This window comes from Fusarium proliferatum (genome assembly GCF_900067095.1).
Source record: "Fusarium proliferatum ET1 genome assembly, contig: FPRO_scaffold004, whole genome shotgun sequence".
Classification (NCBI taxonomy): Eukaryota; Fungi; Ascomycota; class Sordariomycetes; order Hypocreales; family Nectriaceae; genus Fusarium; species Fusarium proliferatum.
In genome coordinates this window covers 3,356,601-3,369,189 of record NW_022194793.1, presented here as the reverse complement: position 1 = coordinate 3,369,189, position 12,589 = coordinate 3,356,601, and the positions used below count along the sequence as shown (strand labels likewise).

Here is a 12,589-nt window from a genome sequence, read left to right as displayed (position 1 = left end):
ATGTTGGATTTCGCTAACTCACTGCCGCAACGTCATAGGCTTCGTCTCTCTAAATTGGTAAGGAGCGTTTATCGATGGAACAAAGACAGACGAGGCTGAGACTTGGGTGAGTGAAAGATCGTGGTGCGGGTGCCTTTCAAGGAATCGGGCTTGAAGGAGGGAAGTGATGTTCAAGGTGGAATGACATGGTTGTAGCTCGCTCGGGTGCTTTCGAGGTTAGGGGGGCTTGCTTTGTTCCTCTTCCCTGGATCGAGGCCGGTTTGGGGCATTGGCCAGGCGACCGGTGGGGCTGTGTAGGCCTAGGAAATCACTCTCAAACATTAATTCAGCTCAAGTTGTCAAGCCATGGGACGCATACAATGATCAAAGGGTCTTTGTTGTTTGTTAGGGAGTGAGGTACAGTAGAGACCAGAATCAAAGAGATGCTATTTCGGTATTATACTCTCAAATGCACTCATAAAGGCAATCTCATGATAAGACGACACGATATCTCCAGATTTCTTTACCCCAGCTGAGATCCAATGGGTTCCGCTCGAACAAATGAGGTGTGGCTTCAACTGTGGCTGTGAGCACGTGATGCTAGTCCAAAAATTCAACGACAGGTTGGGCGATTGATTGATGATATCCCGAGTGAGACCGTGGTGAGAGTTGAGTATTGAACCTCCGCGCGCGGAACACAGCCAAGATGATTCAATTAAAGGTACTTCAATCCTTCCCATCTTTTCAATCACTTGCTGACTGACCATGGCAGACAATGCTCAACTGCATCGACAACTCGGGCGCTGCCCTTGTCGAATGCGTCTTGGTCGTCGGCCAAAAACGACATGCCCGAATCGGTACGATACACCCCCACGAACACCACACTCGATCCTCTCGAATTAATGCAACAGCTGGCTAACAAACGTCAGGTGACCGTGTCGTCGTCGTCGTGCAGGAACAGCGTGGTAGCTCCTCCGGTGGTATGGCCGGTATCTCTGCCGCCAACAAGGTCAAGCGAGGTGATATCCGTCACGCCGTCGTCGTCCGAACCCGATACCCTACACAACGCCGAGACGGCTCAGTCGTCAAGTTCGACGACAATGCTTGTGTGCTGCTGAACAAGTCTGGAGATCCCGTTGGCTCACGTATCAACGGTGCTGTTGGCGCTGAGCTGAAGCGCAAGAAGTGGAGTAAGATTCTGTCGATGGCGCCTATGCAGGCATGAAGAATTGGCAAGGAGTTCAGGATGATGAGTGAATGGGCGGTTGTTTACAAAAGACAGGATAGACCAGGGGAATGGTTTGGCTGCATACAGCCGTGTACGAGTGGAATACTGTACAATTACGAATATTACTACATTTGGCATTTGCGAGGCGTTGATACGAAAATACAGACACCTTTCAGCTCTCAAAATTTAAAGTCACTGTGGTAGCATAACTTGGTACATTTCATGTCAAGGAACTTATTTTGCATGATTAAAAAACTGCAGATGCATCTTGATAATTTACCCCTCCTACGGAAGGTGATGAGAAGCTTGACTCTCAGTCTTAAACGACGAAAGAACTGGGGTAAGCTTGGTACATTTGTGGTCCTCCTCCAAAATCTTATTCACTGCTTTAAGCAGTCTTATACAGGATCATTGATAGAATACAATTTGCATTTCCCTCCTTATAACCTGGCGCCGGTGGCATAACCATGCCACAACCCTCTCTAAAAACGCCTTGCGAATTCAAATGATGATGCGAGTATCCTCCACAACTTGGGCGTCGACGATTCGTTGCCCGGGTATCGATGTAAGGTTTCGCTTAAGTGAAAATGTGACCACACTCGCAGCAGACGTAGAAGAGTTTCTATCGTGGCGTTAGTGAGCTGATCTCTGAAACGTATGTACGTGTGAGAGAGTTCAACTTACCATGCCGGTTTCAGCGCTTCGCTGTTGAGACTGGAAAAACACAGCTTCGGTGTGCTGGCAACTAGGGCAGGTCTTTGTAGATCGCGGGAGCTGCAGCGCGCAAAAAAAAAGATAAAGTCAGCCAGCAGTCTTTAAGCGATGACAAGCGGGTTCCAAAGAAGACGCGAGACACCTAGCGCTCCAACTGCTGTTTCCAACTTATACTTTGCCATGTGAACGGTCGGCCGCCAACTGCCTGCCGCCGAATAATGATGCCAGAAGCTCAGAGCATGTGCCAGCCAGCCCAAGATAGAATAGTAAAGTCATGCCAGTCGTGTCGTGTCGTCAGTTACATAATTGTCGTGATACAGGATGTTTGTTGAAGATGCTCATGATTCACATTTCATGGACGAATCGTAGCACATGGAGATCTCTTCGAGGAATTCTTCACTGGCGTCGGAGAGGAAGTCATCAGACTCGGTCCTTGTGTCATCGTAGTCCTCGTCCATCATCTCCTCGTCGTAGTCGGCGAAAGGGTCCTCCCATGGCAAGGTGAACTGGCACATGCCCGTGATGGGCTGACTGACTTTCTCGTTGGAGACGATCATTTGGCAATCAGGCTGGCCGCAAGAGGTGCACAAGATGACTCCGCCACAGCCGTAACAGAGAACAGGTGGAAGATGACTAACCGTTGGATCGGAGCCAACATCCTGGGTGACACCGGCGGTCTCACCGGCCGAGGTGTTGAGGACGTTGCGGAAGACGCAGGTAGACTTGGCGTCCTCGGTGTACTGGCAAGTTCGGCAGGTAAACTGAAGCTTGTGAGCATCCTCGTCCTCCTTGGGATAAAGCATGTTTGAGCATTCGGAGCAGAATCGGAAGGTGATCTGCTCGAGCTTCTTGTCGCCGTCGGCGCCCTCGTAAGAGGTGGTGGATTGGGGGGTAGCCATTTGATCGGTCGAGTGGTGGTGGTATGGGTGGTTCAATTTGAAGAGAATGCTTGGTTGCTTTGTATGAAGATGCAAGAAGCAAAAACAAATCTGAAAGCTGAAATATCGAATAGATATTTCAAGCTGGGAATGAGAGATGGCGATTGTCGCTCTAGAATAGAAGCCGTGCTGTTGTTGAAGAAGAAAGAAGGGGAGAAGTGATGGATGAAAGGCGACAGGGCTGGAAAATAGTTCAAGTGGGAGGGGCTTCTGGCTTCCGCTGGTTTTCCTGTCCCACTTTTCTGTGCAAGTCCTTGAATTTGGTTGCTTGTTGGGTTTTTTTGGGTTTGGTGCCTTGAGCTTGGGCTTAGGCTGTGTTGGGTTTATAATCGACAGTTGGCAGCCAGCCACAAATTCAGAGGCTTTACAGCTGAGAAATTGGTGATTATGCAGGCTTGTGATTGACGAGCGCTGTTCAAAGTCCGTAGATTCGTGAACACCGGATGATAGTGAAATTACAGAGGAAGGGAAGACAAGAACAAGGCTTCAGTGTTGGGGTCGGTTGAGTTTTGTACGGAATGCACAGGCAGCAAGTGACTTGAACAAACCAAGGCACAGCATAAACAGTGGGTGATTCAGCGCGTTATCCTTCAGTGGCCTCGTGTGGATTGTCACACGTGGGCGTCTACAGTCAAAACGACACGAAAGTTATGTCCCTCTGCCGCGCCTTGTTATTGCTGACTCGTTTTCTCTTTTTCACGGTCTCACGCCGCGAGTGGCAAGGCAAAAGACTGGGGACAATTCATTCATTGACAGGGGTTGCTTATTTGCGGTGACTCACGTCTTCATCATCAACTCTACCTATGAGGCGGTGATGCCTTAGAGTAATCTAATCATGAGGCAGCCAGAAATACTTGATACCTACCCGTGCATGAAACAACATCACTGTGAATTCTTTGAAAAGAGCTCTTATTGGATGATGCTGTCTATTCCAGCTGAACAGTTACGGAGGTTTGTCCGGCACAACGAGGCTGGTCTCCGTATGTTCACATCATCACTGGTGCGTTAATCAGGCACAATGTAACCTCCTTCACAGCGAGGAGTAAACTAGAGTGACGTGCATGTTAGAAATATGCGTGAAAATACATTTCTCGAATTAGGAACTCGAAACAAGACGCAGGAACATGGTTCTCTGTCACTTCAAACAGCATTAACTGGGTGAGGCGTTGACAAGTGATCAATAAGTGGCACATGGAGGGCTACGTGAGGTCCACGAGACCATCACGATCGTACCAAAGCGGAACTTGAGACACGATCAACACGAAAAAGGCCGCAGACACGTACACGTGTAGAAAGTACGTAGGCCATAGAATTCGTAATTGGCCGAGAGGGAGATGCTGGTGAGTTGCTAGGGAGTTCGTTCCTAGGCCAAGAGTGAATTGTCCGATCTGACGCTTGGAAGGTCGGCGATTTAGCGATTCGTGTGAGCCTCAGGACGGTGGATCATGAAACTGAAGATACGTTATTCCCTTGCGAGAACTATTCGCAATCTGATTGCGTTGGCCAACTCACTCAGGTCGTTAATGTCGTTGCAGTCAGCAAACAAATCCCACTTGCAACCCCACGCATAGTAGTTACACCAGAGCTGAAGGCGAAGGTGGTACCATGTGCTCTAAAGGCAACCAACAACTTGGTACATAAAGCATATTGGAAGTGATTTAGCGATCACTTACAGAGTTGATTACCCATAGAGATGTTCGAAGGATGATTCCACAAAGTGATCGAATTTTTAACTGCGGGGTTTCCATTATACACCATCTTCGACTCTGAGTGTCAACGAGACATGGAATCAAGGCTCCCAGAATAATCACTTGTTCAAAATGCAGGTGCTGCCTTTATATCTCTTCTTCCTACATTATAGGAAGGCTTGACGTCTCTGCTGATTGTAAGATGACATTGGATACTTGTTTCTCATTAAGCGGCTCAAGGCAATTACGCGTTTTTATTCTCTTACAGTCATGCATATTTTCTATCAAAAAGGTATCCTAACCTTAGCAAAGATATGCTAAGCCTATGCCAACATATCTAGTTCATTTTATCATTTAGGATCAAGATCCCGAGTTTCTTTCCTCCCAGCTTATAGCGAATGGTGCTGTATTCTGATCCCAGTGGCACTCTTCGCAGCGCCTGCTTCTTTCTTCTGCATATTTTATCCCTGCTTCTGGTATCAATAGGAGCAAAGAAAAATTACGTTTGCCTACTATTATTCGTAATTAACTTCCCCGACTCTTCCGCCAAAGTTTTCGCGTGACGATGATTATAGACACTCAGCTAGCCACTTAACCTGTAGACTATCGATTTACCGGCTGGCATCTTCATGTTATTCTATTCCACATTCGATTACCCGAACCAGGTCCAGGGCCAGTGACAACTGACAGATCTGCAGGTTGTTCCGAATGGATGGAAGCGCACCTCCGCATTTTCCTTCTGGTGCTGGTACCGTGTGGGAGGGATGGCTCAGTTGAAAGGTTCCGATAGAAAGAACCTCCGAAGTTCGCCGTTGATACTGCCTCTCGCCTCCTACCAAAACTCACGAATGTCAACCGAATTTTCATTTCTATCAACTGTATGTACCTCCGACGATTACTGGCTTAGAAGGTCCCCGGCGCTGTACGTGCGTTCAGCTCGACGATGCCGAGCGTCTGGTGACAAGTAACCCCTTGATTAAGCATGCACTAAAGACTGACCCCATGATCTAAAGCCAGTAAGCATGGTTTATTACCAACCGAGTTGGATATATCCCTCGTTAAGAGAGGTTAAGGCGTATTGAGGCGCTTGTTAGAGGTTGAGTCGCTACAACGCTTCGAGCCTTGGAGCCTATCACAGCATCGGGTAGCTCACCCACCCACTGAAAGAAGGAAGGGCCACCCCGCGTCAAACCCCGCCCACCACAGCAACGCCGCATGGCAACCGCGGGGGTCTGTCGCTCCTTCTGTTGTACAGTAAAGTTACGGCACGTCATTGTTCCAGTTGGACCCAGCGAGTCGAGAGGCGACGGGAGGACCCAGCTCCATCAGCTCCAGCTTACCATACCTTAACTGGTAGCCCATCCATCTCATCACTCCTCTTCGCAGCACATCTCTCGAGCTGCAACTTTTGCTTCCCTCAAAGACGAACTTTTTTTTGACGATCGATACCCCGACAACGACGCTGAACACAGCTCATTTTTGCTCTCGCTGATACCACCTTCACCAAAGTCAACAACAGATATAAACATGGTAAGCAGCTCAACAGCAAGCCTCGACAACTGTCGCAGATCCTTCAAGACCTCTCGCCGCCCCCTCCTTTGGCTGCGTCAATCAACTCACAGACTCAATTCATCATCTAACATGTGCACTATAGGCTGACACTGGTCTTCCTCCGGGCTGGGAGGTCCGACACTCCAACTCCAAGAACCTCCCCTACTACTTCAACTCTGCCGAGAAGCTCTCACGATGGGAACCTCCCTCTGGCACCGACACCGAGAAGCTTAAGCATTACATGGCTACTAACCACAGTGCTGGCTCTCGTCCTGGTGCCGTCGCTGGTGTTCCCGAGGGCAAGATCCGCGCTGCTCATCTACTAGTCAAGCACCGCGACAGCCGACGACCCAGCAGCTGGAGAGAGGTGCGCATACCCGCCCATCATATCCAACAGTCGCATTGATCGCTGACTAACACAATCACTGCAGGCTGAGATCACGCGCACCAAGGAGGAGGCCCTTGAGATCATCCAGGACCACGAGCAAAAGATCAAGTCTGGTAGTATCACACTTGGTGAGCTCGCTCTCACCGAATCCGACTGCTCTTCTGCCCGTAAGCGAGGCGACCTCGGATACTTTGGCAAGGGAGACATGCAGAAGGAGTTTGAAGATGCTTCCTTTGGCCTCCAGCCTGGCCAGATGAGCGGAATTGTGGAGACAGCTAGCGGCCTTCACTTGATTGAGCGGTAAGTCCAATGTCTGTGGTTTGAACTCGTTCCTGACTGACTTTCCCTAGCCTTGAATAAATTGAAAAGTATATATAATTGACAAATTTTGTAAATTGACAAAGCAGAGCGTATCCTTGACGTCCTCGCGCACTACCTCCCGATCGCCTTTGCCGATACCTGTTGCAGTGATCTATATGTGGCTGACTCGGACGTCATATTTCAAACTTCAGTGAGACTAAGCAGTCTTTTAAATCTTGGTTGTCTTCATTATTCTTCCATGTCTAAGTATCTACAGTACCCGGCCACAACTGGCTTCTACCAGGCTTGCTCTTTGTCTTTCTACCCGTCTTCCTAGCAAGTATATAACTCTAAACACCAGGTCACGAACGCTACCACGTCTATCCTGCCGAGATTCTATCGCTATTTCTCTTCAGCTGGCCAGACCCAACACAGCACCTTTGAAAGGCTCGACAGTGGTGAACACCACCGTCATGACGCCGGAGACTGTCATAGCAAGAGCAGCGTACGGAGCTGCGCGACTTCTAGTCTCGTACAGATACGACACGCCCATGGCCGCGCCGTTGACACCAACCGTGATCCCGGCTGAGATTGTAAAGGGATCATCGCCACCTGACAGATCCTTTTGAGCTGTTCTCAAAAGAGGCTTTAGACTCAGACGTGAGGCTCTACCATCGGAGTCGGATACGTTGACGCTTGAATGGGGAACAAGGTCTTCTCGTCTGACGCCTAGTTTGTCGAGCACAAACGGATAGCAAAGCTGACCAAGGATTCCGTTGCTTACCACGAGGGCAGCATTCACACCGAGATTTCCACCAAGTGCTTCCATGGCCGGTTTGGCAAGTGCCAAAGTTGTGCTTCGTGCAGCGAATGCCAGCGCTGCGGGGGCGTTTAGACCGACAAGCTTCCCTCCCAGGACCGACAGGAAGACGTTTCCAGCTGCGGCTGCCGTCGCCAGGATAATAGTGAGGAAACCGGCGAGACCGAAGAGCTGTCGTTGGCATTCGTATAGCTTGAAGCCCCATATCAGAATTCCGCATTCGAGGATCGAAAGTGCAGCGTCACCGGCGCCAAACCACGGGCTTCGTCCGTCCGAAAGGGGCGTTCCAGTTGCCACAGAGGTCCAAAGAACATAAAGGGGTGTTCCTCCGCTGAAATCGCGCAGTACTTTGTCTATACTGCCGTAGCCATATGCGCCCGCTTTGGCTCGGGTATATGCCGTCATGAGGAGGGTCGTGAACAGGACAGGATTCATAAGCGTGACGATTGTGTTCTTGAGCTTCGGCATGTCAGTGCAAAGTTGCGAGGCCTTGAAGGCTCGCTGGAGTCGCAGTGTGAGTACCCAGACGAACCAGAGAACGCAGCCATCGAGGATGCGGTCATCGTTAGTGGCGGCAGCTACTGGTGCTCCAATCACAAAGATGGCTAGAGACGATGCGATCAGTGGAAAGTTGGACATCCAAAAGTGCCAACCCCGTGACACTGGAACCGGATCCTTGGAAACAACGGATGATCGTTGGCTGGCTGTTGCTGAGGTTGCTTCGTCCGGCCCGGATCTCGGCGGGTTTGCTGCTTTTTCGCGACGGCCAAACACACGCTGTTGTCCTTGGTCCAGAGTTGAGTCGGAGAGCCAACTGGTTTCGATCGGGGGAAGAGTTCCTACAATAGGCTGCGGAAGGCAAAATTCGTCGGGCACTTGGCTAGTCATTCGCGCCACACAGCTCATAACGAGAAGCGAGAGGGCAAAAACCATGACCCAAGAAGCAAGGTTGGTTATGACTGGAGCAATGATGAGAAAAGCTTCGAGAGGTTTTTGTACTGAAACGTACCAAAGTTGCCAATGACGCAGCCGATATCGCGGCCGCTGAGAATATCGCTCTGGTTGAGCATGACGAGAGGGATTGGAAAGCCCAAACCAAGATGGACATTGATGAAGTCGACCTGAAACGAAAGTTAGTGCTGCCGTTATGGGGAATCGTGTTCACTTACCTTGGATTTGATGTGCCTTCGATACACACCATCAACATCAGCGAAGCACAGGTAGACCGCAGCCATGAAGCAAAATGTCAGAATCATTCCAAAAATAGAGGAGAAGAACTCGAGATGCACAGGAGCCAACGCCCTACTCAAACCCCATATGATGACCTCGCTCATGAGATAGACGACGACGACCCAGCCAAACTCCAGCACATTGCCGGCGACAGTGATGAATCGCGTCCTCCAGAGATCTGATAGCGACATGTCTCGGGCTGCTTGAAACAGTGATTGTGGGGAGTTGATCCATGACGGCCTCGAGAGGGGCGGATTGCGAGCTTCATTTGAGGGTCTGAGACAGCGGAGGATTTCAGAAACGTTGTTTCTAATGGTAGTAGTCATGGTGCAACCGCAACTGCAACTGCAACATCGACGTGATGAGCACAGCCAGGTTGGTGAGGGTGAAGAAGCACAAGGTCGGCGGTTTTGGAGGCGTTACACATGAAGATATAATACACCCCCTTCGCGACTTGCGGAAGGGTGACCGTTTAAAAAGGGCCCGAGGGACAAGCGAGATGTGTTGAAAAGAGAAAAGAGGGATTGGAAACGGGTGAATGGGGGAAGCAGAAGTGTTGACAGTGACAAGGCCAAGCCGGCCGGCGGTTTGCACTGGCAGAGCGTATTCTGCAGGCAATGGTCACATATTCACAGTTACAGGTCTGTTTGAAACACATTATCGTTCTATATGTTGCCGTGTGCAGCTCTTTTTGGAAAGATGATGTAGGGACCCGGCATATCTCCAATCTAGATCGGCCTGTTACCGAGCATGTCTGAAGGAATTGGACCACCTTTGGCCATGTCAGATTGGCTGCATGTAATATCTTGCTTTGCGTCGGTTTGACACATTGAACGGGAAGAACGGGACTGCACCGCCCTGAAGCCAGACCGTCTCGTTTGAAGGGTGTTTTTCGATCTTGTATCATTCTTTTCCCGCCACGAGGGTTGTTTGACAAAACGTCATGATGGAGAGGACCAGAAACAGATTGGAACATGACTATATTCCCCGTGGGGAGTTTACGTACAAATGAGCAATGAATACATGAGGCTGGGAGACTTGTTCAGATGGTGACGGTTTCTTGGTCACGGCAGGGAGGACGATGCTGGGGGACGTGGGACGGGAGTTCAAACGGATGAGGAGGGGGATGTATCATATATGCAGATGACGAGTATGATGGCTTGGTGTTTGCTAAGCTATTTTATTTTATTTTTGTAAGCTGATATCTGAGACTTGCATAAAAGCAAGCATCTATCTTATCAAACAACTCTGAAGATGGCGATGCTGTCGTGCCTTGTAATGGCAGTGTGTCAACAGGACACCCCCCCTTCATTAAACAGCCTGAATGCATGCACAGCCGTTGTGATCTGAGAATATTTCTCTTTTCACCAATAATCGCCTCTTGTAAAGAGCATCAAGATGTCCGTGGAAGCTCGCCTCATGCAAGATGCGCTGTAGATGCTGTGGCACGCTAGCCCCGCCTTCACTGGTCTTCAGGTGTACGTCCACTGAAAAAAAAGTGCCGCGAAGGGTCCAGGGGTTGTTTGACCGCCCGGGATCTTTGGGCCGACATTTGACGTCTGGGGCGTTTGTTTTGTTTGAATATGAGGTTATCTTGAGCATCACCACGACGGCACGACAAAGCATTGACGTTTGAGTGAACTGTTTTTGAAAGCCAATTGCTCGTATTCTTGGTTGCTTTCCTATTCTCGGCTGGGGTTTATTTGCTTGGGTGGACAAACTCATTGAGGCTCAGGACACCGTCTGTTTGAATATCGTCCACAACACCAATCTCCATTCATTGTCCTCAGCAACATCTCCATCTTTTCCCAGAGACGACTTGTGCCATCATAAACACCGCTCCTGAGGCAAAGTGTTGGCTGTACCACCCCATCACGGACGGTTACTTCAAAAACGCCACCTCGCTATTCCACAGGTTCAAAATGGATCTCGGCCCCAAGCACCGCGCAGAAGCCCTGCTCCTCAAGGCAGCCCGCGCGTACGGCATCCCCGCCTCCAAGGAAGACGTGCAACACGCCCTATCAGACGCTTCATTCGTTGACTGGGCAAATCTGCATCTCGCGAGCGATCACCTCCTTACGGGTGATGAGCTGGCACTGTGAGTCGTTTAACGACCTTTTGTGTATCTGTATTATGCTGACAAGGCGGGGTTAGGTATACTGAGCTTGATAAGAGCGGGCAGGTTGACAGGTTGGCGGACCTGCATGATTTGGGGGAGGTGCAGGCGGTGAATGAGGATGATGTTCGTGCGGCGATCGAAGAGCTGAATAGGTCGACGGCTACGATATCGAAGCAGACTGAGACGCTGAAACAGCAGCGTGATGCGCTGGCGAGGTTGGTGAAGAAGCGTGATGAGGCGGAGACTCAGAGGAGGGATCTTGAAGAGGCGCGCCTTAATAAGACGAAACATGCCTTGAAGAAATTGGTGTTTGAGGTAACACAGACTAGTCCGAGGTCGTTTGAGAGAGGGAGTTGCTAATGTGGTGTAGGTTGATGGCGAGGCACAGAGCTTGGAGTATCGTGTTGCAGATCTGGAGCAGATTGCCAAGGACTCGCGATCGAATCTTAAGAAGACGGTCGATACGGTGTTTCAGTCTGATGATAAGTTACTGTCGAGTCTGCAAAAGCTCGGATGGGAACTTGATCAGCAGGATCCAGAGGAGGAGAAGACGATTGAGAAGTTGAGGGAGACTTGTATGAGGTACGTCCCCCGTTTATCATTGTATTGATCTGTACTAATTGGGGTAGGTTGATCAAAACAACAGTTGAGACACTGAGGACGAGATTGGATAGAATCTATCTCGAGGCTATCCTTGCGGCGGAGCGCTCGGGAGATGTCAAGGCTGCTACTCAGGAAGACGTTAAAGCTCTCGAGGAAGAGCTCGAGTCGCTATACTCGGAGATCTTGCCTGTTGCACAAATGTCTGCTGAGCAGCAGCATTTGGAACCAGCGTTGAAGGCAACGAATGCTCAGAGCGGACAGAGCATTCATCGTTCAGCAGTGGCAGTTTCCTACGTATGTGTATTTCACTAGCATCTTCTTCGTGCCGCTAATACTGTCTAGGTCAACGAGTGTCTCGACTATCTCGTAGAAAGGATAACACTCCTCACAGAACGTGTCGAAACTCTCAAATCCCACAACGCAGCAGCGTCCTCCATCATTGCCACAGCCAAAGCAGAAGTATCTGCCTCGCTATCCCCGGAAAAGAAGAAATCTATCAGAGCCGCTATGCCAGCATCTCCCATTCGGAACCCCTCACCAATTCGCATGCGCGCCAACACAGACGGTGCGCGCCGCAGCAACAATAACAGACGCCGCTCATCCGGTATTCTCGACGAGCCTGCAATTGAAGCTCTTCTGCGCGATTTGGCGCTCTCACTACCCGACGCAGAAGAAGCTTCCATCCAAGACCAAGTATCAGCACTGAACAAAGCGTTCACCGAAAGATCTGGCAAAACTACAGATGTGGTGCGTAATGCACAGGATAGCTTTGAGACGAGCGTTACTTCTAGGTTGGACGATGCTAGGTTGGCGATTCAGCTTTTGCGTGATAGTGTATTGGCGGAGAGTCCGTTTGGAGAGATCAAGATGGTCGATCCGGAGTTTGAAGGGTCGATTGATGTATTGAGTCAAGAGGTGGATAAGGTCAAGGAGAAGTTGGATGGTGTTGTCGCCAAGAAAGCGTTGGCGAAGAGTGTGAAGAAGGATGAGTTTGTGCAGAGATGGGCATCATAAGTCAAAGAAGGCAAATC

At 49.9% G+C, this 12,589-nt stretch overlaps 5 protein-coding genes across 5 annotated transcripts; 3 read left to right on the top strand and 2 right to left on the bottom strand.

The window, feature by feature from the left end:
* Positions 1–685: 685 nt before the first annotated feature.
* On the top strand, positions 686–1,204 carry FPRO_05262 (putative 50S ribosomal protein L14; the record flags this gene model as incomplete). Its single annotated transcript, XM_031230860.1, has 3 exons — positions 686–700; positions 752–836; positions 909–1,204. 3 exons carry the CDS (start codon positions 686–688, stop codon positions 1,202–1,204), a joined length of 396 nt encoding a protein of 131 aa, XP_031080955.1.
* Positions 1,205–2,259: 1,055 nt separating this feature from the next.
* Positions 2,260–2,820, bottom strand: FPRO_05261 (uncharacterized protein; the record flags this gene model as incomplete). The annotated part of the gene is made up of 1 exon (XM_031230859.1): positions 2,260–2,820. One exon carries the CDS (start codon positions 2,818–2,820, stop codon positions 2,260–2,262), a length of 561 nt encoding a protein of 186 aa, XP_031080954.1.
* Positions 2,821–6,074: 3,254 nt separating this feature from the next.
* Positions 6,075–6,846, top strand: FPRO_05260 (putative parvulin (peptidylprolyl isomerase); the record flags this gene model as incomplete). Its single annotated transcript, XM_031230858.1, has 4 exons — positions 6,075–6,077; positions 6,202–6,465; positions 6,530–6,786; positions 6,837–6,846. 4 exons carry the CDS (start codon positions 6,075–6,077, stop codon positions 6,844–6,846), a joined length of 534 nt encoding a protein of 177 aa, XP_031080953.1.
* Positions 6,847–7,198: 352 nt separating this feature from the next.
* FPRO_05259 (uncharacterized protein) lies at positions 7,199–9,162 on the bottom strand (the record flags this gene model as incomplete). The annotated part of the gene is made up of 3 exons (XM_031230857.1): positions 7,199–8,565; positions 8,616–8,727; positions 8,776–9,162. The coding sequence occupies 3 exons, from the start codon at positions 9,160–9,162 to the stop codon at positions 7,199–7,201; spliced, it is 1,866 nt and encodes a 621-aa protein (XP_031080952.1).
* A 1,596-nt stretch (positions 9,163–10,758) lies between these two features.
* FPRO_05258 (uncharacterized protein) lies at positions 10,759–12,572 on the top strand (the record flags this gene model as incomplete). Its single annotated transcript, XM_031230856.1, has 5 exons — positions 10,759–10,934; positions 10,991–11,270; positions 11,326–11,537; positions 11,585–11,852; positions 11,901–12,572. 5 exons carry the CDS (start codon positions 10,759–10,761, stop codon positions 12,570–12,572), a joined length of 1,608 nt encoding a protein of 535 aa, XP_031080951.1.
* Positions 12,573–12,589: the final 17 nt, after the last annotated feature.